The 27336-nt window shown below is 44.4% G+C and overlaps 2 protein-coding genes across 5 annotated transcripts in view; both read left to right on the top strand.

Annotated features, from left to right (window-relative positions):
• Positions 1–14755, top strand: part of Aldh1a3 (aldehyde dehydrogenase 1 family member A3) — a 37523-nt gene extending 22768 nt beyond the window's left edge. The window contains exons 10-13 of the mRNA XM_020161714.2: positions 3596–3760; positions 5349–5506; positions 6826–6900; positions 12877–14755. Coding sequence (XP_020017303.2) covers positions 3596–3760; positions 5349–5506; positions 6826–6900; positions 12877–12949 — 471 coding nt within the window. The 3' untranslated portion in view covers positions 12950–14755. The remainder of the gene's footprint in view (positions 1–3595; positions 3761–5348; positions 5507–6825; positions 6901–12876) is intronic.
• A 2962-nt stretch (positions 14756–17717) lies between these two features.
• The window catches only part of Lrrk1 (leucine rich repeat kinase 1), a 147294-nt gene continuing 137675 nt past the window's right edge, over positions 17718–27336 (top strand). For 3 of the 4 annotated variants that reach the window (XM_074061751.1, XM_020161721.2, XM_074061750.1), the window contains exons 1-2: positions 17718–17865; positions 22824–23039. In XM_074061751.1, coding sequence (XP_073917852.1) covers positions 22943–23039 — 97 coding nt within the window. In that variant the 5' untranslated portion in view covers positions 17718–17865; positions 22824–22942. Of the gene's footprint in view, positions 17866–18082; positions 18320–22823; positions 23040–27336 lie in introns of those variants that run through there. The other variant, XM_074061748.1, reaches the window with a different exon arrangement.

The raw sequence follows: 27336 nt of genomic DNA, 5'->3' as shown, positions 1-27336 counted from the left end.
TATTATTTTAGGATGCTGCTTATTTTTTTTTTTTCCTCCCAAAGTGCCTTTTCATCTATGGTAATAAGATTTTACTGGGAGGACTTACAGCTGTCTAAATAATCCTGTCTGTCTCATGCTTATAAAAGAGCTTGCTAACCCAGATCAGTGACCACTGCTGGACAGTCACTTGCTAGAATGCTCCAAAATCATTCAGGTTTACTTGGCAATAGAATAGCCAGGCACATAGACATTGCACAGGCCACCTGACCGGAGCAGAATCCGGAGTGTCCTCCCGGCAGAGAGGGCTGAGCACAGCCGTGGGCCAATCCTTTGAGGGCTGTATTTTCATGTTTCTGGTGTTGTGCCCTACTCTGTCATCTCACTTCCTGGCAGCAACTTCTTCCCGCAGTATGAGGCACTAGCAGACAATTATGGATGATTATGAGGTTTAAACAATGTGTTCCTTCGACTCACCAGGGAGAGTGAATGTGTAGGGTTTTCATGGGACACAGAGCCGCCTTGTAGGACAGATGGGGTCTTCCAGGTGGACATGGTTAGCAGCCAGCCAGGACCTGTGGCTGGAGAAAGGCCCTTGAGTGAGCTCTATTGGCTCCCAGGGAGAAGAGAGAGGCTCAGTAACACCTGGAAGTTTTAAGCCAAGGTTTAGTTCATCCTGCAAAAAGCTCAAAGGACCTGCAGCTAGATTCAGTGAAGTTGTTTTCCTTATTTTTCTTAAGTGGGCTCCCACGCTTGTAGGGCTGAACTCAAAACACCTATTAAGGTCCACAGGGAAAGGGTGCACCCCCCCCCCAGCCTTCCCACCCTCTCATCAGTATAACTGCTCTTCCCCTCCCCCACCATGTTTCTGGTGGATCGCTCTAAAATTTCTTTATGGGTATCAAGCGAATGTAATCAAGCAGTCTGATTACTTTCTTTTACAAAGTAGTAACAGTTTTATTGAGAGTGTATTGTGTGAGAGACTGAGTGAAGGCAGGAAGTACACTCCCAAGGAGGGCAAGAGCCCCCCCACCCCCATATTTCTTTATGAAGGGATACCATGATAGCGCTATGGTTTTGCATCTTGTGTATTGCTCCTTAACAAGAAACTCCAAGAGCCTCTAATACTTGTCCATAGGCACCTGCTTTGCTCTTTCCCACATGCAAATAGATTTCTGCTGGATGAAGCCACCAAAACTCTCCCACCCACCCCTGCCCCTGGCCCCACTGGGTGCTGGGGATGGAACTCAAGGCCTTGTGCACATGAGCTAAGTGCTCTACCACTGAACTCCATCCCCAACCCCTGATGCAATTTAAATAATGTCTTCTGACCAGCATAGGGGTATGTAAATCACAGTGCTGCAGAGTGTGTGATTTCACACATGGAAGGAAATCCACAGGACAGATTCCCCAAAGTGGGATTGCTAAGTAGGAATATATTTGTAATTTATGTTAAGCATTGCCAAATTATGTTCCAGAGCGGATGAACCAACTTAGGTCCCTACTAACATAACACAAGTTTGTCTGTTTCTTCAGCATTACCAACAGAACACGGATTCTTGCCCACCTGAGAGTAAAAATTAGCATCTCATTTGGTTTTAACATCCTGTATCTTTTAAATAAGTAAGGTAGACCTTTTTTTGTTTTGTTTTGGCGGTACTGGGGTTTGAACTCAGGGCCTCATGCTTACTAGGCAGGCGCTCTATCACTTGAGCCACTCCACCAGCCCTTTTTTTGATGTTGTGTTTTTTCACCAGCCCTTTTTTGTGTTGTGTTTTTTCGAGATAGGATCTTATGAACTATTTGTTCTGACTGGCCTTGAACTGTGATCCTCCTGATCTCTGCCTTTTGAGTAGCTAGGATTACAGCATGAGCTCCAAATACCCAGCTAAGGTAGAACGTTTGATCATATGTTTAAAAACCATTTGTGTTCTGTTTTCTGCTAGATGTACATTTGCTTTGCAAAATACGTTTTTCTCTAGTATTGTTGGGTTTTTTTTATTACTTCTACAACCTCTTTACATGGAGATCAGAGACATTAGCTTTTTATGAGATGTCCTGCCAATATTTTTCCCCAGTTTGTAGTTTTTTCTTTGACTTTATGTCTGATTTTTTTCACTTCCTTTTTATTAAAAAAATACTCAAATTTATCCATCTTTTCTTTCTTGGCTTCTATATTGTAAGTCATAGAAAGGCCATCACCACTCTGTAAGTAAGAGCAACTTCCCACATGAAAAAATTCTAAAACTTTTATGGTTTCATTGGTCGTTTCTTTGACCTATTTGGAACTTTCTTGGTATAAGGTGTGAAGTATGGATCAGACTCAGTATTATATTTTATTTATTACTTTGGGAGGGGGAGAGTTGAGACATGGGTCTTGCTAGGTAGCCCAGGCTGGCTTTGAACTCTCAGTCTTCTTGCCTCAGTCTCCTGAGTGCTGGGATTGCAGGTGTGTACCACTACATCTGGCTTCAGACTGAATATTTTAAAATAGGACCCAAATTTCATGAGTTGGTCAGTCACATGACATGAATGGTTTATTATACCCTCCTCTTCCAGAAAAGTGAAACTTTTCCTGAGGGACAGACGGTCATCCAAATCCTTCATTGGGCTTACTTATTTTTTTCTATTTAATAGTATTGGAATGAAACCCACTCTCCTATCTAGAAGTCTCAGTTACAATAAACCTATTGGAGCTCTGTCTCTCCCAGCCTAAGAAGAAGGGCACTGTCAATGTGGTTGTAGCCACCATAAAGAACAACTCTGGAAGAAGACTGGTAGATGGGGGCAGAAAGAGAAGTCTCCCACAATGATCTCCTTTCCATAGTTAGTTGGGTACCATGTCCCCCATCTGGGTGTTATACCATGGCACAGGGCACACTTCAGCCAAGGACACCCCTAGACAAGGCAGCAAAGGTGGAGCCTTTTTGACAAGCTGGCTTCCCACCTACCAAGGAGCAGCTCCTGCACCTACCTTGAGGCTCTCTCCACTGTTTCCAGGGGTGCCAAGTGAGGTGGTAAGCTTTTCTGCTACTTCCCTGCACCAGGACAGGAGAAATCTAGTAACTGTTCCCCCAGTCTGTGGTGCCAAGTGAACAGGGTGCAAGGTTGCCAGATGACCTACACGACCCATTAGATTTGCATTTCAGATAAACAAGGAATGACTTTTTAGAGTATGCCCCAAACAATATTTGGGATATACTTATACTAAAAAAAATTCTGTGTTTTTCTGAGATTTAAATTTAGATGGATGTCCTGTATTTTTGTGGCTAAATCCAGCAACCCTAGCAGGATGCAAAGAGTTGGGGAAACCAAGCATGTGATCATTTAAGACCCTTGGACTGGCTCCATGCTACGGAGAAGGGGTCAGATGTGAATAAACCCACACTAGGGCATGATGAAAACAGCTTCCCCTGCCATGGCTCCCCTGTGCAGAAGAGCCCAGATTTGTGCATCAGAAGAATATCTGCCACAAGCTACACTGATGACCTGACATAGGACTTGCCAAGAACATGCAGAGGAGGAGACAGCTGATGGCACCAAAGGCCATTGAAAATACAAGATGGCGGCCACTACCCAGAAGTCAACAGCTCTAATTCCCCTCTGTGTTTTACAGATTGATCAAAAACAATTTGACAAAATCCTTGAGCTGATTGAAAGTGGGAAGAAGGAAGGAGCCAAGCTGGAATGTGGGGGCTCTGCCATGGAAGACAGAGGGCTCTTCATCAAACCCACTGTCTTCTCAGAAGTTACCGACAACATGAGAATCGCCAAAGAGGAGGTACGTGTGGCTACAGCCCAAGCTATGGCCCCAACAGTCCTTCAAATAGTTCTTCTCTAGGGCCCAGGGATCCCAGAAGTCTTTGCGGGGTGAGTATTTTCCTTTTCAGTGGGGCCTTTTTTCCTCTGGACTCTTTCAGGAGCCATCTTGCCCCATTTCTTCTTGCCACTCCCAAGGACTGCAAAACAGCTACAGTGTGTTCTAGTTGTTTCCATCATTGTTCATGGTCTCCTGGGAGCAAAAATCCCTCTCCTGCTCCCAGCATGGCCCTGAGTTAGTTATGCAGCCCAGGGGAGGGAGCTTTGGCCACTTGTGAGTGTTGCCAGGAACCGAGCTGTGGATTTAGGGCCCATAGCTACCTTTAGTCACCCAAGATTGACCTTAAAACCATAAGTATCCACTCAAGGAATGTGGCCCAGCTACAGTTCTCATTGCAGTTTTCCATCATGGCATCCATGGGAATGATAGACATTAAGGAGACCACCAAGAGTGCAGCTCTGCCTTTGTCTCTCAATCCCACTCTTAGGCCAATGGGAACTGATCCTCTGTAGGATTTAGAAGACACAGCCTGATGCTGGGTGGTTAGACCCTCTGAGGTGGCCTTTTGGGGGCATGAAGAAATACACACTGTCAGGGTTTCCTGGTCAAGCATTTGATAGACTTTCTCCTTGAGATTCTGATGGGTTACTAACCCTGCTGTGATGGCTTGGAGCTCAGCTCTTTAAATATCCCCATGGTGGGTGATTCTGAGGAATGAGGGATGGCATTTCCAGAGCTGGAGCACCATCTTGCTAGGATAGAAGCCTGCCCAATGGTGAATTGCCACAAGCTCCCCACAAAATCTCCTTCATATGGACAAGCCTTTAGCTCTTCCCTTTCTTTGCTGTGTTGTAGCCTGTGTGACACTGTCCCATTCCCTCCCCTGGGAGTTACCATGGAAACATCCTCATTGATGGAAAACAGCTCCAGGAGGTCAGGGCACATGGTCCTACAGTCCTACCTGTGAATACCTTCTGAAAGAACTTTCCAGAAAGTCACGCACAGGTGTTGTTGTCTTCTGTGCAGCCTGACATGCATGGGTTACCTCAAGGCTCTCAGGCTGGGGGCTCTCAGAAACCTTGATGAGGAGGAGGGATCATAAATGTGACATATAGCTGGGTGCCGGTGGCTCACATGTGTAATCCTAGCTGCTTAGGAGGCAGGGATCAGGGGGATCTTGGTTTGAAGCCAGCCCGGGCAAATAGTGAGACCCTATCTTGAAGATACCGAATACAAAAAGGGTTGGTGAAGTGGCTCAAGGTGTAGGCCCTGAGTTCAAGCCCCAGTACTGCAAATAAATAAGTAAATAAATAATAAAAATAATGTAACACATTTTTTGGTTATTTAAAAAAATTTTTTGTTCCAATTTAATTCTTCCTTCCCCTTCAGATTGCAACCCTCACACAGCTAAAAAGGTCCATGGTGGTCCTTCTTCTCCACTCCTCATTGTGTGAGTGTGTGGGCTCTGGGTCTGTGAAAAAGACAAACCCAAGAGGGTACCTGCTCAGAGCCTACAGTTCCGTTCACTGCTGTTCTTGCAATTTATCAGATTTTCGGACCAGTGCAGCCAATATTGAAATTCAAAAATATTGAAGAAGTGATCAAAAGAGCCAATAGCACTGACTATGGACTCACAGCAGCTGTGTTCACCAAAAACCTGGATAAAGCCCTGAAGCTGGCTGCAGCATTGGAGTCTGGAACTGTCTGGTAAGTTGAGAGGGAGAGAGAAAGAGAGAGAGAGAGAGAGAGCGAGAGCGCGAGAAAGAGAGGCTGTACTGAGTTGTTTGCATGCTGATTTCACTTTTCTTCCACTAACAGAGAACATTTAGCTTTATATTATGTGCCACCACTGTTTAAGTGCCTTGTCAAATTCTTGTGGCCACCTTCAGAAATGGGTACCCTATGATTTAGGTATCTCATCTTACAGATGAGGAAATCAAGACAGAGAGGTTGAGGTTGTGTCCAGGGTCACACAGCTTGTACAATTGTTCCTACAAATATATTGGTAGTACTGGGGTTTGAACTCGGCTTCGTGCTTACTAGGCAGGTGCTCACCACTTGAGCCACTCCACCAACCCCAGGACTCCCTGCAGACACCAGAATCTATGGATACTTAGGTTTCTAAGTGGTGGAGTATGTGTGCACCTGTAAGCTTGAAATCATTTCTAGGTAACATAATACTGATACATTGTAAATGCTGAATAAATAGTTGTTACACTGTATTGTTTAGGGGGAAATGACAAGGATGTAAATCTGTTACATGTTCAGAATAGATGCAATTTTTTCCCCAAATATTTCAACCAAGGTTGATTGTAAGGATGTAGAACGTGTGACTACCAAGGGACGGCTGTGCATGGCAGATGGGGCTTGTGCCTGTGACCAACGTCACACAGCTATCTGACTTTGTTTCTGCTTCTGATTCTATAGTCAGTACTTGCTCATCTGCAAAGTATGAACACCAGTCCCTGCCTCATGATAATTTTGTAGATTATATACTTTAAAAAAATTTTTTTCTGGTGGGATTAGGGATTGAACTCAGGGCCTTTTGCTTGCTAGGTAAGTGAGCTGGGATTACAATCATGAGCCACCTTGTCCAACCCAGATTACATATTCTTATCCCTATTTTAAAGATGAGTGAATCTCAGCTCAGAGAGGTTGATTAACTAGCGTACAGCCACATAGTCCTGGAACAGAAGAACTCTGAGGTCAGGCAGATCTGCGTTATTTCAAAGCTAATTCTTATTCCCCTGTGCCATAGTTTTTCTCTTCTTTGTTTTTGTCCTCTCATCCCATTCCCATCCCATTAAAAAAACTCTAGACTTCAGTGTATTCACATTTTAGTTTCTGGCAGGAAGAATGAGGCGATAGAAGTTAAGAGCACACTGTGTTTTAGTTAGTGAAACTTTGCCAAAAGGCCATGCATTGGGCCAGCGGCATCCTGCATCCCATGCTTCCTAGCTGAAACCCATGAGATCCAGGTGAGTCTTCTCTAGATAATCGCCCGTGTCTTTTTCCTCTTTTTCTAGGATCAATTGCTACAATGCACTGTATGCACAGGCTCCATTCGGTGGCTTTAAAATGTCAGGAAACGGCAGAGAACTGTAAGTATTTTAATTCCTTTAAGTCTGCTGACAGGCTGAATTAAAAAATACAATAGATTTGCAGCTCAATGAGCTAAGATCATGGCCAGTGATCCCCCAGCACAGTGATCCACCCTGTCACCAAGGCTGGTGGTCCCTTTCCTGGTCTGGATTCCTCCCTCTTTCTTCCTCCCTCCCCAACCTTGGCTTTCCCCACCCTCATCCTCATCCCCAGGCCCCACCTCCAGCCTCTACCTTCATGCCCTGCCCAGCTCCTGTCACATCAGAGACATTCAGTAGGTCTTTGGGCCTAGGTTTGTGGAATGAGGACATAGCATCGAACAAGTACACTTTTTGTCAAACATAGGATATCGTTTCTCACACAGATCTCCACTCCAGGCAGGGAAGACAGACTGTGACCCAATCGGGCTCCAAATCTGGTGGGCCTGGCTTTCTGAGCCCAGCAGAAGCCCTGGGTACATATCCTGGGTGACTCTGGCTCCTTCTCGATGCTTCCTTGGGAGGTTCATGGGGACTTGTGGTCCCTCCATGTTTCCTTTCTGTCTGGCCTGCTGAGAAAATGAATTTCATAGGTTGAGATTCATGGACAGGCTTTCATGTGTTTGATGCAGGCCCAAAGCTGGATGGAGCGTCCCAGGGGTGGAGTCGCTGTGGTCTCCAGCTGGACGCTGGCTTCCCGGGTTTTATTAGCATGTGGATAAACATCTCGCAGGCTCAATGTTCCCAGGGAACCATCTGTGACAACACCCCAGGCTGTTCCTGGAACATTTCTGAGGGCTTGAGCTCTTCCTTTTATTTAAGCAGTTTGTGTCACTTCTGTATAAATGCATTACCTTCTATTTGTTTGCACATCTTACAGTGGGAACTCTAGCATTTCCCCTTGACCTTGGCCTTAGTGGGGATTTTGCATGGCTCTGCTTAAATTCTTAAATATATTAGATTCTTAAAGATATTAGGATGGAATGAGGTTGGGCAGTCTGCATGGAATTGGGGTCCCCCGCCCTACTTTGGTCTTTCTTTCTACTCCATCTCTGTCTCAGCACTGGCTCCAGAGCCATCTGCCTGTCTATGTGGAGAGTATGCCTTGGTGTCTCCTCCTTATGCCTGGTTCTCCCTGTAGAGAACTTACTCTTTTATATATATATATTTTTTTCTTTTTTCTTTTTTTTATTATATTCATATGTGCATACAATGTTTGGGTCATTTCTCCCCCCTTCCCCCCGCTCCCTCCCTTACCCTCCCTAACCCCTGGCTACCAGGCAGAAACTATTTTGCCCTTATCTCTAGTTTTGTTGTAGAGAGAGTATAAGCAATAATAGGAAGAACCAAGGATTTTTGCTAGTTGAGATAAGGATAGCTATACAGGGATTTGACTCGCATTGCTTTCCTTTTTTTTTTTTTAATTATTTTATTATTCATATGTGCATACAAGGCTTGGGTCATTTCTCCCCCCTGCCCCACCCCCTCCCTTACTACCCACTCCGCCCCCTCCCTCTCCCCCACCCTCAATACCCAGCAGAAACTATTTTGCCCTTATTTCTAATTTTGTTGTAGAGAGAGTATAAGCAATAATAGGAAGGAACAAGGGTTTTTGCTGGTTGAGATAAGAATAGCTATACGGGGATTTGACTCACATTAATTTCTTGTGCGTGTGTGTTACCTTCTAGGTTAATTCTTTTTGATCTAACCTTTTCTCTAGTTCCTGGTCCCCTTTTCCTATTGGCCTCAGTTGCTTTTAAGGTATCTGCTTTAGTTTCTCTGTGTTAAGGGCAACAAATGCTAGCTAATTTTTTAGGTGTCTTACCTATCTTCACCCCTCCCTTGTGTGCTCTTGCTTTTATCATGTCGCATTGCTTTCCTGAACTCACTCTTTTAGAAGCCTCGTTCCTCCCCCTGGTGGCCTGTTTGTGTTTTCTGAACTTCGTCTTGATCACCTCTTAACGTCTCCCATCACTGGGGACCAGTGTCCCAGACTGGGGCCACCTGTGTTCCCTCCAGGATACTCCAACAGGAGTAGCTCTGGTTACATCTGGCATTTGCTGAGCCTTAGCAGCCTCCAGCAGAGCCTTATGTCCTCCTCATGACAGTCCATAAGAGGGGACAACTGTTTTCAGAAGAGCTACTGAGTGACAGAGTTGGGAATGAACTCTGGCAGCCTGGTCCTTGGATCCCCCATGGTACAGGGCCTTGTTCGACAGGGCTCATCTTTGTAAGCTACCTGGAATGAAGCCACCTAAGCTAGTGTGGTCAACTTGTTTCCTCTGATTTGCTGCCTTCAGCCAGGCAGGTCATGAGGGCTGGGGAACGGATAACCCACACAGTGCTTGTCCCTAAGGCCAGCAGCAAGAACTCTAGTCTCCAAAGCAGCCATCCTTGGATGTAGAAATTGTAAGAAGGTGTGTGGGGTCCACCTGATTCCTAGTTCGTCTGGCTCCCTGGCGATCCACAGCCTGGTCTTCCTCACCCCCACCTATTCTGGCTGCACCTTTAGCCCCTGAGTGCCCCCTTGCCTGTCTCCCAGCATCCACTGGACACCGTCCGTGTTTCACCCTTCTGGTTAGCCATAGTGGGGACTTTTTGGAATGTGGTTTTTGGATCCTTGGCATATATTTCCCAGTATTTATATATTTTGATAAAATGTTTAAAAATAATTCACAAGGAGCCTGAAAACTGCCTTGAAAACTAATTTCTATGTTCACTGTCTCTAATTAATGTCTTTGTGTCACAGACAGTTCCCCTTTTTCATGCTGGAGCACCCTGCGGTGGATTCCATGGTTTTCCCCAAACCCATCCGCCTGATTGGGCTGATTACCAGCCACCCACCATGGGCCCCTCTGGGATCTGCTGCTGGGCTGGTCTTGGGATGGAATCTGCAATTTCTCTTCCTCCTGGATGCTTTGCTTCTTAGTTCTTTGTTTTGCTTTTAATAAAAGTAAGACAATGACCTAAAAACTGCACCTGTAGAAATATGGAAAGCCACGATCTCCTCCCCTGAACCTGTCCCACATGTTAGGTCAGTGCTGTACATTCATTTATTTATTCTTTCATTCATTTGGCAAATATTTTTTGAGCATCTTTGACACTCCAGGTGGGACGTTAGGTTGCAGGGCATAATACAGTCACCTTCATTGTCCCCCTGACATTCTGGGGAGGCTCATTCAAGAAAGGCTGGCTTTATAGATGGCCATGATTCCCAAGGTGGATGAGACTGTGCAAGGTGGAGGATACCATGTTGGGTTGAAGAATAGCAGCAAGAACTTGAACTAGGACAACATTGGAGACATAGGAAGATTGAGGGGACCCTTGTCCTTATTCTTACAATGATTATAATAGGATTTCATCACTCCTCTTAATTAAGTTGATAAATCATTAATAATTTTGAATTGTCGCAATGCATTATTTGCTCACTTGTAGAGTGTGTTGTGCATTTTCTACACGTTTTTATATATGATAATATAAATTCATGTGTTCTTTCCTATTTTCAGAGGAAATGGGAATGAGCTACTTTTGGCTCTGAAGAGTAGGTTTTGGCTATCCTTCCATTCTTTTTATTAATAGCCTCTCATAATGGACTTTTGTGTTATTTCCAAGGGTTTTTGCTATGACAATCCATGCTTATATATTTCCTTGTATATAAATATTTACACACTTGTGGGAGATTGTTTTCAGAATAAATTCCTAGCATTGAATAATCTGCCACTTGAAAATGAGCTTGGCACTGTTTTGGTTTGCATTTCTTTTATTGTGAGACGTTTAGTGCCCCTTTCACGCTTACTGGAACTTGTATTTCTTTTTCTGTAAACTGACTGTGTCCTTCATTCTTCATTCCATTTGGTTGATTGATTGTTTTCCCTATTGGTTTTTGAGAACTCTTTATATATTGAAGAAAGCAGCACTCTTTCTCATGAAGGTTGCAAATGTTATTTTTCTTTTTTTGGTTTTTTACTTGTCTTTTGGGGTATTTTTTAGTGGTGTATCTGCATGACAAAAGTTGGATATAGCATCCTATCTGTGGCTTTTCTAGCTTATGTTATGTCTAGAAAATATTCTGAAAGAATTTGCTTGTCATGGATTCTCGAACTCTTATGTTTTAAGAAACTACCTAAAAATCTCAATGACACACTATTAATAGAATAACATAACCTTCCCCACTTTTCACCTAGCACATAGAAGGTGTTTTATGTGAGTTATCTGACTGTTATAACTGTGAGGAGGTGAGAGTATCCCATTTCACAGATGGTGAACTGAGGCTCAAGGAAGGCACAGGACTTCATGGTTCTAACTAGTGCATCTCCCTTTTGAGCAGGTATCAGAACCACTTGAGGGCTTGTTGACTACAAATTTCTGGTTCAGAAATTTCTGATTCAGTGAGCCTATTAGTTTTGTAACAAAACCCCACAATTAATAGGTCTTAAGCAACATAAACATGTTGCCTTCCAGCTCTGTGGGATAACAGTCTGACACAGGTCTCATTGACGTATGACCAAAGTGTGTGCAGGGCTATATTCCTTGTTCCTCTTTGGAAGCTGTTGGGAGAATGTTACCTTGCCTTTTCCAGTCTCTGGAGGCTGCCTTCATTCCTTGGCTATCTCTATCTTCACAGTCAGCCCTATGGCATCTCTTTGTCTCTTGGTACTCTCTCCTTCCACTCTTTTTTTTTTTTTTTTTTTTTTTGGTGGTAGTGAGGTTTGAACTCAGGGCTTCACATTTACTAGGCAGGTGCTTGACCACTTGAATCATGGCCTCAGCCCATTTTTTGCTTTTACTTATTTTTTGGATAGGGTTTTTTGCCCCAGGGCCAGTCTCAGACCCTAAGAGACCCTACTCCCTACACCTCCCAGTACCTGGGATTACAGGTGTGTACCACTATGCCCTGCCTCTTCCACTCTTAAGGATCCTTGGACCCACCCAGATGATCCAGGATAGTATCTCTCTTTTTGAACTGATTAGTCACTTGAATTCCATCTGCAACGTTAGGGTGCAAAGGGAAGTCGTTTGCCATGTAACCTAATATATTCATGGGTTCAGGCAGTGGGATATGGACATTTTAGGGTCTGTATTCTTCCAGTGGGTCTGGGGAAGGCCTGGGAACCTGCATTTCTATCATGTTCTTGTCTCCTCTGATGATGCTAGTTTGGGCACCACACTTAGGGGACTCCTGGTTTAAAGGAGGAGATGGGATTATGTCTCAGGTCTTTCTAGTAGAGCCTCCAGGGACCACTCAACTTCTACCCCTTTCCTTGCATCAGCACACTCTGTTCTTTACTTAACAGCAGAACCCATGCAATAGAAGGATTAAAACGTCCAAAGCTGCCACTAGGAGCTGCCATAAAGATAGCCCAGGATCACCTGGCCTGTGTAAGACTTAAAGAATGGAAATATACCAAAGATGCTATGGCCTTCCTGTGTCCAGTCTGTGCTAACTAATGTCTGTTCCCCTCATCCTGCAGGCTAGCCTCTTTCCCCTTAGACCTGGTCACCAGCAATGCCCTGCAAGGCCAAATGGTCCTGTGGCCACAGCTCACATCCTCAGTAAATAAGCAACCTTGAACTTCAGCCTCTTCTGTCTCTTCAAACAGCTCTAAATTGCTACCTATAACTTACAAGCTCAGTGTCATTTCTGATCCTGGCTCCCCATTGTCTGTCCACCTGCCCTCTTTTCTGCTCTGTCTCCCTGCCCTGGGGGAATTCCCCCCAATTCCTGGTTTTTCTTTCTTTCCCTCAAAGGCAAAGCCTTAGTCCTTCAGACTATTTCAAAAGTGTCACATACAAAAGCAATTTAAATTTCCATTTCCAGTTACTTAAGCTTGCATCATAGGCCTGGCCTCTACTCTACCCAGGCATCACACTTAGGCCTTTTTTGCATAAGCCCCAAACCCCAAACTACCCAACAGAGTGATCAGGAATTAGGACACTTTCCCAAGAACCATGAATTGACATGCACAGTGTGAATGGTCCCCTTTCCTATTGTCACAGAGGTGAATATGCCCTGGCTGAATACACAGAAGTGAAAACTGTCACCATCAAACTTGATGACAAGAGCTCCTGAAGGGAAGGTGGTCTTCTCCCTCAATCGCTGGACAGCTGAATGTGACAGATCACACTTGCAGAAGGAAAACACGACACTACCAATCTTCGGTGACATTTCTTCTGGACACTTTCAATCTACTGGAGCTGAATGGTTTTTATTTTTCTGGATTTCTCATACTCATGTTTTATTGATTAAACTGTGGGTACCCATACGTTGTGTATGAAATTGCAGTCCTGCCCTGGGAGGGAGCTATTGGCTATTTTTGATTTTGCCTTCACAGTAAAACCCCTCAGGGACTTGTTATCCAGAGATAGTATTTGAAGTGTCCAGCAGCTGCTTCCGTTTGCTTTGCTCACTCTGACTCCAGGAAGAATTTGGAAAGAGCTCCCTGCATGTTCTACAAGCAGGTCCCTGCACCTGTGGTCTCAGAGTCACCTGTGCAAGACCCTCCTCATTTTGAGGTAGGGTGGGACCATCCAGAAGGAAAGGTGGCACTAATATTTTAAAAAGGGGGGGAGTTGAGGCTGCAATATGAGGAGCTTTGGGAAGCGGACACTGTGAAAGGGTGACAGAGGCCTTAGGCATGCATAGGTATGGGTCTTGGAGGGCTATATGTTGATATTGACTATGGGGTTCACCTTGAAACTAATCAAGCCTTTGGAATATGACTGAATTGACATCCTAAAGAGCTTACTCTAAAATTATATGATGGTCTACTTTCACCAAGGCACTTTCTTAGGCAGAGGACATTATTAGTGTCACTTTGCCACTGAGAACCTAACATTCTAGTACCACAATCACAGAGCAAGTCTTAGGATAATTAAGTCCCATACTTAACAAATCAAAGCCATAATTCCCCTATTATAAATTATGCATTTCTACCATATTCAGTAATAAATTATGATAAGCCTTTGTACTTTTCCTTTTCTCCAGCATTCATTTTTGATTAGTAAAAGGCACGCAAGAGGGAAGACTTTGTTACAATGCAGCCCTGTTTCTTTAAAGTCCTGATTTGGTATTTGTTTCTGATTAGCTAACAAAGAACACCTGGATTCCAGAGACGACCTGGGTCTCCATCTAAGTGACCTGGATATTTCACTAGCAGTTTAGGATTCTTTTTCTTTTCCTTGTATCCAAATAAGGAGCAATTCCATGTTTTAACTTGGACATCTGAGAGCATTCCCCTATAGCCTTCTAAACCAAAACAAACTTAAGCTGTGTTATTCAGGTCCTCTTGTTGTTATTAACTGGTGCTTTTTGAGTTGGAAAACTGATGGCGCTTATGTTAGAAGACTAAGTTGAAGGGGGCAATGGTGAAATGAAGGTCAATGTCAGAAGCCACATGTGGATAAAGAAAATCATACGTGAATTAGGGCTATCATCCTTGGTGGAGATATGCAATTCATCTTCATCTTCTTCAACCCATCCTTTGCCACTTATCCTCCCAGTAACTTGTCCAATCAGGATTTGATCTTGTACACTGAATTTTTGGTGTCTCAAGTAACTATAGACACTGCCTTTATGGCAGTACATTAGAGGGTCCTATTCTTTCATTGTACAATAATGCCTTTAATATGAGATGCTACACTATTTATAATTGGTATAGTTATTGTATCTTTTTATAGCTGTAAGTACACAGAGGTGGTATATTTAACCTTCTGTAATATACTGTATTTAGACATGAAAATCTATATAATGTTAGATTTCACCTTCTTTTAAGGTTTACTCTTGTGGTATGGGTTAACAATCCATTGGACTGGGAATTCTGATCCTAACTGCAGATTGGACTCAACAATGGTAAAATAAATTTGGATATTTGAGAAATGGTATATGTTTTCATTGAAAGACCAAATCCATTTAAATTCTGTGGCAAGCCTTTCTCTTTCTAGAATTTTTGTATCATATGGCCTATAACAAAACAGTATCCGTGCCAAGAAAAAAATTACATTTCTAGTTGGGCAGACTCTTTGTTTTTTTCTGAGTGTAAACCTATGGTCGACTTGGAGGTCCATCAGGGCAGAGAGCTCAGCCCTGTGCCTGAGTTGGCTAGGTTTAAGATATCTTCTAAGCTGCCTGAGTCTCTTTTTATCATGAAGCAACAAAGGTGATGTGTGTATAAAGTAAGAGTTAGCATCACACTCTCCAGCCATGACCACTGGGTTCATTTTTGTGATTTCTCTATGATCCAGTATTTGGGCTGAACACAGGTAAAGTTCTTAAGGCTTCTAACCAAGAAGTCTCAGTCACCAAGCTGGGAGCTGGCACTGAGGTTGAATAAAAACTACTCATTATGCTTGGTTAGGTTCACCAAGCCCTACCTGCTCATTCAATGTTAGGAACCCAGGTCACTTACTGTGTAGTTCCAAAGCAGTGGCCCTTTAAGAAACCACATAAGGGAGGTTGGACCATATCTCTCTCGAGATGAACTTATGCATGTATCAATTCATTTAGGACATCTCATTTCTCCACCCACATGTGAGCAGAAAATTATAGGAAAATGGCACTTTTCTTTGATTTACTAAAACCTCATCACCCAAAGGGAACCACTCTAGGGTCAATAGCCTGGATGTGTGTATCTGTGAGTGTGTCAGTGTGTGCACATTTTCTATAAGAAGAACCTTTGGAATTCACTTCTCCTGCTGGCCGATGAAACCCTTCTAAGGTCTTTTGCTCATTGCTTCAAGTCACATGGCTAATTTGCACTTGAAGCTGGAGAATGACCAACGTTTAAAACATTGGTCAAGGGAGATGTCAGAGGAAACTGAGTACCCTTGAAGAAAGACAAGCAGAGTTGCAGAAGGGGCTGTCAGCCACTGTGCCTTCCAAAGGCAGACATATTGGTTCAGGAGTCTTCCAGTTGACTCCACTTTGGAAAGTACCATTCCAACCTGAGGTTGCTGAAGATCTGGGTGGGATGCGACAGAAGAAAGAAGACCATGAGTCAGCAGGGATTAAAAAAAAAAGAATCGGAAGGGAATCTTAGGTGACCTGTAACAGCCTCCCTGTGCAAATTTAGGACTAAGGCATGCCTAATCCAGTTGAATACTGGGATATAGCCAGCTTAATACAGGTTGTCCTTGTGTCCAATGTTCCAGACGTTTTTCTACTTTGGGCACATTTCCTAGCCTATTCCCAAGCTCCCTTAAAAGGGAAGGTGTATGGCTCCCATCATGCAAGTCCCCTTGTGTTTTCCTGGCACTGGGCGTGCACTTCCTCTCAGTGGCACTAGGTGGCGTGGCGGTGCAGCCTGGAGGCGCAGCGAGGCCTTGACCAGGCTCACTCAACACTCAGGACGCCACGCCCTGCAAATTATCAGGGACTTTTCGGTAGCAAGCAAATTGCTGCCTTTGCAGACTGCTATGAGGCCGCAGTGGTGAGGACAGGATTGCAAAACCGCGCCCACCCTTTCGGACCGGTGGTCGGTGGCGGGAAAACCAGAGAGGCAGCCTCTTGAGATCAGAGCAGAGCTGCCAGGCGGTCCCCCCTGGACAAGTAGGGACCCAAGGAGCAGCTCCAAAGAACCACTGTCTGGGGTCGAGGTCATGCTGGGAACGTGCAGCTGCCTGTATTTTGTGAAATGGCAGTGAGGGTTATGACGATTTATCTCTGCGTTTTGCATAATGGTGACATTACACGAGATTAGGCACTGGTCCTGCCAGGGTATAGAATCGCCTGCTTTTCCTAGCAAGAGTCACTTTTCTGGATGAACACGTGGAGCCAAATCTGAAGCTTGCCTGCAGCGCGGGTGGGTGGGTGTTTATGTACCCACTATGACAGGTTGAAGCATGATAAATTGCAAACCATGTTTTATTTACCTCCCACCCCCACCAAAAGCAGACAATTAAAAATGACTCACCAGCCAGGTGTGGTGGTTTGCTCCTGTAGTCCCAGCTACTTGGAAGGCTGGGGGATGGGGAGGAGATTCACCAAATAGCAATATATTTGCATACAGCCATGAATAAATTAGTAAATTCAGGATGGGTGCAGTGGTTCATGCCTGTAATTCCAGAGATAGGGAGAATTGTGGCTTGAGGCCAGCTCAGGCAAAAAATTAGCAATACCCCACCTCAACAAATAAACTGGGAGTGGTGGTTCCCACATGACATCCCAGCTGTGTAAGAGGCATTCATAGGTAGGAGGATCCTGGTGGTCCCAGACCAGCTCTAGACAAAAATGAGAAACCCTATCTGAAAAATATCTAAAGCAAAAACATGGCTGGAGTCTGGCTCAAGTGGTAGAGCGCCTTCCTAGCAGGTGCAAGGCTGAAGTTCAAATCCCAATAGTGTCCCCTCCTCAAAAAATTAGTTAATTCAGTAGTGGAAAAGGCAGTTTGCAAAATATTAACGTTTTCAAAATACATATTCTATCCTGCTCTCCAAAGAGCTGCACACACATGGGTATTCCCGGTCTTTTTCACGTTTACAACCAGACTATGTGACCAACATACAAGTTGGAGGTTAATCTGTCAATTTTGCGGCTACCAGAGCAGAGTTTGAAAGCTGGGCTTGCAGAGGGCTGGACGATCTTATCACTATGCCTGTCCCCAGGGGAGAGAACAGGGAGCCCGAGCCTGGAGGAGACCTGGCGTCGCCAGGGCCCTACAGTCCCCGCGTCTCCTGGGACACGAGCGGTGAACTTGATCATTTACGCTTTACAGCTGGGGAAACTGAGGCAGGCCGTCGAGGCCTCCCGGTGCCCGCGGTGCGGAGGGCCTGGGGACGCGGCCCGTGCCCTGCGCGCTCTTTGCGCCGCCCGCCCGCCCTCCCGCCCGCCGCGGGCCGTAGGATTGAGGAAGTGCGTCGGGGCCCGGCGCGCGGCCAGAGCGAGACGCGGGGACAGAGGGCGGTGTGACGACCAGGCCCCGGTCCGCCGGTGTCCTCCTGCGTCCCCGCGTCCCCGATCGCCCGCACCCACCGCCCTGCCGGCCGCCGCAGGTAAGTGCTGCTCGGGGCCCGCGCCCTGCTGGGGTCCCCGGACCGCCGCCTGCAGCCGGGCCGGGGACCGTGCGCCCGCGCCCGGCCCGGCCCAGCCCAAGCCCGGGGTCCGCGTGCAGCCCGGGCCTCCGCGCGACCGCGCGCCCCGCACCCCGGGCGGCCTCGTGCTCCTCACCGGTGGCCTTTGCCCGGGGACCGCGAGCCACAGAGGCGACCCCTGTCGCACCGCCCAGCTGCATCTGGGGGTACTTAGACCCCAGCCAGCGAGGGTTGGGGACTGTGCGGGGCCGATGCCAGGAACCCAGAAGCAAACCCCGAGCGGGACAGGACAAGAGTAGGGGACCGACGCAAGAATCAAAAGTAGGAAACGCCAGGGAGTCTGCAGTTTTCTTTGCCTTGGCAGAAAACCCGCCCTTCAACGCAGAGCCGGCCGAGGGTGAGCGCAAGTGTGCAGGTGGGAGAGCGCCTTGCCTGGTGGCCCCAAGGGGTGACCCGGGAGTCCCTCCATGCTCCTAGTGACGCTGGGCGGCCAAGCGCCTCTGCCCGCTTCTCCGCATCTGGGGCATTCTTCCTGCCCAGGGGACGCATCTCTGGCTGGTACAGAGAAAAGCTGTCACTCCTGTAGCCTGAGCATGCTACCTTCCCCCGTGGGGTTGCAGGTGGGGTCCTGGGAAAGCTGAGGGTCCATGCAAAATGGTGATGGGGAACGTGGGGGCCTCTTTGGGTCGCTCATCCTGACCCTTCTTAGAGGTCATGAGTCTTTGCCTCTTACACACGCATCTCCCTGCAAAGATGGAGCAGTAGACAAATGGACACATATATGTGTGTGTGTAGAATTTGTACTCAGAGCCTTTTGGCTTGCTGGGCAGGTGCTCTACCACTTGAGCCACTCTTCCAGCCCTTTTTTGCTCTAGTTATTTTTGAGGTAGGGTCTGGAATTTTTGCTCCAGGAACCTCAGACTGCAATCCTGTCCTATCTCTGCCCCCACCCATGCTTGGCTCAAATCTTTTGTCACTCATATGGTCGCTGAGTACCTGGGCATTAAAGGGATGACAATATGCACAGTTTTGGAAAAGCTTGACATTAAGTTCCTTTTGTGGGTTGGTTTTTATGATGTTTGCTCATTAAGTTAAAAAGAAGGAAAAACATTAAGTTAGTAACATTAAGTTAATAACATACCAACACCTAACTTGTCCCTCAAGGTGGTTTTGGGGTCAGCCAAAACTTTCCTTCCCCTAGGCTTTCACATCTTGGGGAGTGAACCATAGTTGACTCACTTGCTTAGATAAAATAAAACACCTATAATCCATCCTTACTCTATTCCCACAGCTCTGAATTCAGTCTACTACCAAGTTTTGCTAAGCCTATCCCTAAAATGTATCCCTATGTGTCACCTTCTTTCTCACTGCCTTCATTTTGTCCCTCTCTTACCTGTGTGATTACAGTCCTCCTCCCTCCACTCTATCTGACAGCCAGAGTGATGGAGTATATATACCTTTTTAATGGATAATGGGACATGTCTGACTTCTTCAAGGAATACAGTAGCTTGTCTTTGCGATTGGCGCAAAATCCAGGGGAACTCCTTTCTTCCCTGCCCACCCTTGATGGGTTGGCCTCTGCCATCTCAGACCACCAGGCCCTTGCTCCAGCCTCCCTCCCTGGCTCCCTCAGTCTTCAGCTCATTTGGAGCCTCTGTGGTGCTGCCTATATCTCTCAAGACACCCACATCTCTCATGACCCTCCAAGGCCTTCTCCTCTCACATAGGCTCTCTCTGCAACCCCCTAGCAGTCCCGTTGTCCATGTGTTCCTTCCCTGGAGCCCCTGGGGCAGGGATTATATCTCTCTTGCTCTGCACAGCATCCTTGTGCTGTGTGGGAAGGCACCAGGGCATAGTGGTCCATACAGCGAACTGAGTGGTGAGTGGTTTCAGACTCATGGCACTCTTTTGTTCCCCAATCTTTCTGTGCTCCTCTGGGATTGAGAACAACGTATTTCTCTGATCTGCTGTCCCTTGATATTTTGACATCCACAAACCCTAGTGGGTTTAATAATACCTTTTATAGGCAAGCCAAGATGAGTCAGAGGATGCTAAAAGCACTCACTGAAGAGATGTCTAGAATCATGGGCCATCCATTGTCACCCAGCTTTTGACTAAAAATGGAGCTAGGTGACCTAAACATTTCCAACACACTTCACTTGGAAGGATCTCCCCATACTTTCATGTTGACTGTCCTTCCCAAACTTCCTGAGGACACCACCAGAAACTTGCAACAATTACTTCCCTTATCAACTCATCAAGTTCACACCTCATAGAAAGGGCGCAATAAAACCATTTGTAGAATGAATTTCAGGTTCCTTGTTTTCTTCTTCATTAAGCATCAAGGTTTATTCACTAATAGAGATAGGAGAGTGGCAAAAAGAAAATTAGTGTTTTTTGGGTTTTTTTTTTTTTTGGCAGTACTGGGGTTCTTGAACTCAGGGCTTGTGCACTTGTTAGGCAGGCACTCTACCACTTGAGCCATGCCTCCAGCCCTTTTTGCTCTGGTTATTTTGGAAATTAAGTCTCGCTTGTTGCCCAGGCCCCCCTAAACCACTGTTCCTATTTTACACTTCCTGCTGTCACTGGGATGGCAGGTGTGTGCTAGCACTCCCAGTTTTTTTCCATTGAGATGAGGATATCCCAAACTTTTTTTTTTTTTTTTTGCCCAGCCTGGCCTGGAATCTCCAGATTTTCCTGACGTCTAATGGGGCATGAGTACCCGTTAGTGACATTCTTTACGGTTAAACTAGTTGTTACTGCAGAAAATGTCTTGAATCCTTCTGTAGGAGGTGGAATAAAAACATATAACTTAACTATGATTTTTTGCATGGCTCTGTACCCAAAAGAAGCAGGAGGAAGCCAAGATCGTTTGAGGGCAAAGATTGAGCAAAACTTGAGTTACCTCATCTTAAAGCATAAGGGTACAAACCAAAATACAAATTCGAATTCTCATTTAAAACCTGGTCCCATGGTGAAATCCTCCATTAGTAGAGTGATTTGCAAAATGAAACTGAAAGGGGAACCAAATGTGCTGGGCAAAGGTTAGTTTAAAACATTTTAAAAGATATATATATATATATTTTTTTTGTAACTTAGAAACATGCCAGGACTGGAGGTATGGCTCGAGTGGTAGAATGCTTGCCTAGCAAGGGCAAAGTCCTCACTTCAAACCCCAGCACTGCAGAAGAAAAAACACTTTATGGCAAGACACTTGTGTTTAAGGAATGTCTACTGTTGGGAATCTCTGAAGTGCAGCTGGTATGTTTGCTAGTGGTTTTAGAGAGGTGTTTGAAAGCAGATGGTGACAGTGCTTTTCAGTTCCCGGATGTTAGTGTACACTTTGGAGCCTTTATTTTAAAACAGATTCTGTCTGAGTAATTCTCCCTTTTCCCATTTTCAAGTTGATTTTCCAAACCAGGTTTTACAATTTATAAGGCTTTTAATCTCCTGAATTTTATCCAGTTTGGATCATTTCTCTTCCTCCTTGGATTTTCTGGGCTGCCCAACCTCAAATGTGTGTTTTCCTGGGCTGGTCCCTCTTAGGTGCAGAAAGGTGAGGTTCTTAAAAAGCAAGACCCCTGGTGCAGACTCTCCTAGCCCCACCTTCCCTGCCTTGAGGAGTCCAGCTCACCTGCTCAGTGCCCACGTGATTCAGGGCACCTTCCAGAACCTGCTTGTGGGGAGACAGAGCCTCTGCCCTCCAGTGGTGATATTCTAAGTGTGTTCATCAAAGGGCAGGTGGGAGACCCCACTGGCCTGCCATGTCCTCACACTCATTGCAGGCAGGCAATGACCATGCCAGGCCTGATATAGAAGGTGACTGCAGGAGTCTTGTCTTGGTTGAGTTCACCCAGCAGCCTTGTGAGGGTGCCCGTGCATGGGATGGGGGTGGAGGTGAGGTCTGTTTTTAACAGACGAAAAAACTGAGGCATGAAGTTTCACCTGGAGGTCACACTGCTCATGTGTGACAGGCAAGCCACACTTTGCCATACCTTTACATCTTGTCTGAGGCATTAGGACCCATTTGGGAGTTGTTTCAATGCTAACAGCCTCATACTTTATAGACTATAGGAACACTGTTAGAAACATTCACAGATCCTATGGGAGTCCCTACCTTCCTGAGGTTGGCCTGGGCCAGGCCTGAGCCAGGCCCTCAAACATTTCTGGTCCTTTAATCAGTAAGGCAGGATGGGCACTTATGCTGGGGGAGGACTTCCAGACTCAGTGGGAGCCCAGCACGGAAAAGCAGTACCTGGTCTCCCTACTTTATCACCATCTCATCAGTTTTAGGAGATGTCATCTACCCAGTACTGTAGCATCCTCTTCCCATCCCAACTTGTGACAATCAAAAACATCTCCTGGGAAATGTTCCCTGGGACATGAAAGGCAACATGGATAGATGGGGCTCCTTTCTGTCAGCCTCCAAAGCTCAAACTGAGTTCACTTCCTAACCAGAAACAATTCCTTCCAGAGCGTTCTCTTTGGGATTGTTGTCTGACTGCTCTTATGGGATCACATGCCCATCCCTGGGTTTCCAGAAAAGTCTGTTCTAGGCAAAGGGAGGGCCAACTGTGTTTCTTTCCCATCCCAGCTGGGTCATGAGCCTCTAGAGCAGAGGCCTCTTTTGCTGTGTTGGTGTCACTGGGCTATCTTGCAAGGGATCAGGGATATGTGTTGATTGACCATTGAGCCTTTTACCAGTAGATTGTGTGTTTGGAGTTTCTTTTCATGGAGACAAGATCTAAGCTCAGTGTCAAGGAGGGATGGGGGAGCCCCTGAGAGGTTCTGCCAGATAGATGCATTATGAAGAAATATTGCAAAGGACAAAGGAATATTGATGAACCAATGTGAAAATAAATAAAGTAAGGGCTTGAGTTAAAATTTTTATTTTCTTTTATGATGTCTCTCACCACCAGAACAAGAAAAGTTTCTGCTCATCCATGACTGGGTGTCCGACCTGTAATCCATTCGCACAGGAGTGGTGGACGTGAGAACAGGGGGACCTGCTTTTGGAGATTGGTTGTCTCAAGGGTTGATGGCTGGAATGTCGCAGAGACCACCCAGTATGTACTGGTGTGTGGGACCAGAGGGATCAGCTGTGTGTCCAGAGCCCACCATGGAGGCCTCCAATGGTAAGAAGGCTGGGCAAGAGCAGCCATGCTTGCTTGGAGGGAGTGGAGGTGACGGAAGAACAAGGTATCTTCAGCCATAGGAAATAAAATGACAATTATTTGGTGCTTTTTCATCATAAAATGTATCTTGGGCTTCTCGCTTAAATTCTAAAAAACGAGAGACTGTGACTAGAATCTATTGTGGACTCAAAACCCTTGATAGAATGCTATCATACCATATTGGTTAAGGATTCCTGCAAAATAGTGATTTAAAAAAAATTTATACTATAAAAATAATATATGTTTATTTTAAAAAATTCTAAAAAGAAAGTAGAAAAAAATACCATTTATATTATCCCAAACAAACACAGGTAGCATCCTGTCATATTCTATTCTGGTTTGCTTTTCTGTGACTAAGGAACTTTGTTTTTACTTTCTGGTATCTATAAGGTTCATGTGATTTTTATGTGCTACTTCTTTCTCCTAATCTCTTATCAGTAGTTTTTACCTAAGTCACCACCTCGATCATATGATTAAATGAAACATCATTTTATATTTGAGGACTACATACAATTATTGACCTAATCCTATTTTCCCGTTGGTCACTAATTGTCCACTCTTTTCCAATGTACTCCATCCAATCTTTTAACATGTGGCTTCAAGTTATTTCCAGAAAACAGATTTACAAAGGTCAGATTACTGCATTTGAACATTCTGAAGATTTCCCATGAGAGTTATACCACTTTTAATATCAATACAATACCATTGATGGTGTTAGCAATAAATATCTGTTAATCTCTGAGTACTGACCAGGCTCTGAGGTCAGTACTTAATCAAATAATCTAACTCCATCCTCACAACAGTCTGTGAAAATGGTATTTGTATCCCTCTTTAGACATCGCTTTTGTCTGAAAACTTGCTTAAAGTCAATAATTTATAAATTTTAGACCCATCATCTGAACCCTGAATGACCCCTAGAACTGTTGTTCTTAGATTGCAGACTACCCTGTGGGGTTTGAGAGGGTCCACGTGGTGGTTTTGACAGGTTCAAGAGGGCCAGTATGTTCTGTGTCCCTGACCATGCTAACAACTGAGTGCTGGTTCAGCAGATATTTTGTTCAGTAGCATGACTGTTTTTTCTCTGTCTCAGGCCGACTAGGGTGCTGTTTCTGGGAAGTCTCTTTATATATAAATCACATAATGAAACGGGAGAAAATCTTGCTTCTTAACATTACCCAGCACTAAATGTTCCCAGAGTACTTTTTTTTTTTTTTTTTTTACAAAGGAACATTTTATTTTTATTTTTATTTTTTTTCATTTTTCTTTTATTATTCATATGTGCATACAAGGCTTGGGTCATTTCTCCCCCCTGCCCCCACCCCCTCCCTTACCACCCACTCCTCCCCCTCCTTTTCCCCCCCCTCAATACCCAGCAGAAACTATTTTGCCCTTATTTCTAATTTTGTTGTAGAGAGAGTATAAGCAATAATAGGAAGGAACAAGGGTTTTTGCTAGTTGAGATAAGGATAGCTATACAGGGCATTGACTCACATTGATTTCCTGTGCGTGGGTGTTACCTTCTAGGTTAATTCTTTTTGATCTAACCTTTTCTCTAGTACCTGTTCCCCTTTTCCTATTGGCCTCAGTTGCTTTAAGGTATCTGCTTTAGTTTCTCTGCGTTAAGGGCAACAAATGCTAGCTAGTTTTTTAGGTGTCTTACCTATCCTCACCCCTCCCTGTGTGCTCTCGCTTTTATCATGTGCTCATAGTCCAATCCCCTTGTTGTGTTTGCCCTTGATCTAATGTCCACATATGAGGGAGAACATACGATTTTTGGTTTTTTGAGCCAGGCTAACCTCACTCAGAATGATGTTCTCCAATTCCATCCATTTACCAGCGAATGATAACATTTCGTTCTTCTTCATGGCTGCATAAAATTCCATTGTGTATAGATACCACATTTTCTTAATCCATTCGTCAGTGCTGGGGCATCTTGGCTGTTTCCATAACTTGGCTATTGTGAATAGTGCCGCAATAAACATGGGTGTGCAGGTGCCTCTGGAGTAACAGTCTTTTGGGTATATCCCCAAGAGTGGTATTGCTGGATCAAATGGTAGATCGATGTCCAGCTTTTTAAGTAGCCTCCAAATTTTTTTCCAGAGTGGTTGTACTAGTCTACATTCCCACCAACAGTGTAAGAGGGTTCCTTTTTCCCCACATCCTTGCCAACACCTGTTGTTGGTGGTGTTGCTGATGATGGCTATTCTAACAGGGGTGAGGTGGAATCTTAGCGTGGTTTTAATTTGCATTTCCTTTATTGCTAGAGATGGTGAGCATTTTTTCATGTGTTTTCTGGCCACTTGAATTTCTTCTTTTGAGAAAGTTCTGTTTAGTTCACGTGACTATTTCTTTTTTGGTTCATTAGTTTTGGGAGAATTTAGTTTTTTAAGTTCCCTGTATATTCTGGTTATCAGTCCTTTGTCTGATGTATAGTTGGCAAATATTTTCTCCCACTCTGTGGGTGTTCTCTTCAGTTTAGAGACCATTTCTTTTGATGAACAGAAGCTTTTTAGTTTTATGAGGTCCCATTCTTGTATCAACTTAAGAGTTTGGGGTCTGATATTAAGATCCTTGATCCATTTTGAGTTAATCTTGGTATAGGGTGATATACATGGATCTAGTTTCAGTTTTTTGCAGACTGCTAACCAGTTTTCCCAGCAGTTTTTGTTGAAGAGGCTGCTATTTCTCCATCGTATATTTTTAGCTCCTTTGTCAAAGATAAGTTGTTTATAGTTGTGTGGCTTCATATCTGGATCCTCTATTCTGTTCCACTGGTCTTCATGTCTGTTTTTGTGCCAGTACCATGCTGTTTTTATTGTTATTGCTTTGTAATATAGTTTGAAGTCAGGTATTGTGATACCTCCTGCATTGTTCTTTTGACTGAGTATTGCCTTGGCTATTCGTGGCCTCTTGTGTTTCCATATAAATTTAACAGTAGATTTTTCAATCTCTTTGATGAATATCATTGGAATTTTGATGGGAATTGCATTAAACATGTAGATTACTTTGGGGGGTATCGACATTTTTACTATGTTGATTCTACCAATCCATGAGCATGGGAGATCTCTCCACTTTCTATAGTCTTCCTCAATCTCTTTCTTCAGAAGTGTATAGTTTTCCTTGTAGAGGTCTTTCACATCTTTTGTTAGGTTTACACCTAGGTATTTGATTTTGTTTGAGGCTATTGTAAATGGAATTGTTTTCATACATTCTTTTTCCGTTTGCTCATTGTTAGTGTATAGAAATGCTAATGATTTTTCTATGTTGATTTTATATCCTGCTACCTTGCTATAGCTATTGATGATGTCTAGAAGCTTCTGAGTAGAGTTTTTTGGGTCTTTAAGGTATAGGATCATGTCGTCTGCAAATAGGGATATTTTGACAGTTTCTTTACCTATTTGTATTCCTTTTATTCCTTCTTCTTGCCTCATTCTCTGGCTAGGAATTCTAGTACTATGTTGAATAGGAGTGGAGATAGTGGGCGTCCTTGTCTGGTTCCTGATTTTAGAGGGAATGGTTTTAATTTTTCTCCGTTAAGTATAATGCTGGCTGTAGGTTTGTCATATATAGCTTTTATAATGTTGAGGAACTTTCCTTCTATTCCTAGTTTTCTTAGAGCTTTTATCATGAAATGATGTTGGATCTTATCAAAGGCTTTTTCTGCATCTATTGAGATGATCAAGTGGTTTTTGTCTTTGCTTCTGTTAATGTGGTTTATTACGTTTATTGATTTTCGTATGTTGAACCACCCCTGCATCCCTGGGATGAAGCCTACCTGGTCGTGGTGAATAATCTTTTTGATGTGTTGCTGAATTCGGTTTGCCATTATTTTGTTGAGGATTTTTGCATCAATGTTCATTAAGGAGATTGGCCTATAGTTCTCCTTTTTGGAGGTGTCTTTGCCTGGTTTTGGGATAAGTGTAAAACTGGCTTCATAAAATGTGTTTGGCAGTTTTCCTTCCCTTTCTATTTCGTGGAACAGTTTAAGGAGGGTTGGTATCAGTTCTTCTTTAAAGGTCTGATAGAATTCAGCAGAGAATCCATCAGGTCCTGGACTTTTCTTTTTGGGGAGACTCTTGATTGCTGCTTCAATTTCATTTTGTGTTATAGGTCTATTCAGGTGATTAATTTCCTCTTGGTTCAGTTTTGGATGATCATATGTATCTAGAAATCTGTCCATTTCTTTTAGATTTTCAAATTTATTTGAATATAGGTTCTCAAAGTAGTCTCTGATGATTTCCTGGACTTCCATGGTGTT

Source organism: Castor canadensis, chromosome 19 (genome assembly GCF_047511655.1).
Source record: "Castor canadensis chromosome 19, mCasCan1.hap1v2, whole genome shotgun sequence".
NCBI lineage: Eukaryota > Metazoa > Chordata > Mammalia > Rodentia > Castoridae > Castor > Castor canadensis.
The sequence above is the reverse complement of the archived record's forward strand: the minus strand, read 5'-3'. Positions and strand labels throughout refer to the sequence as shown.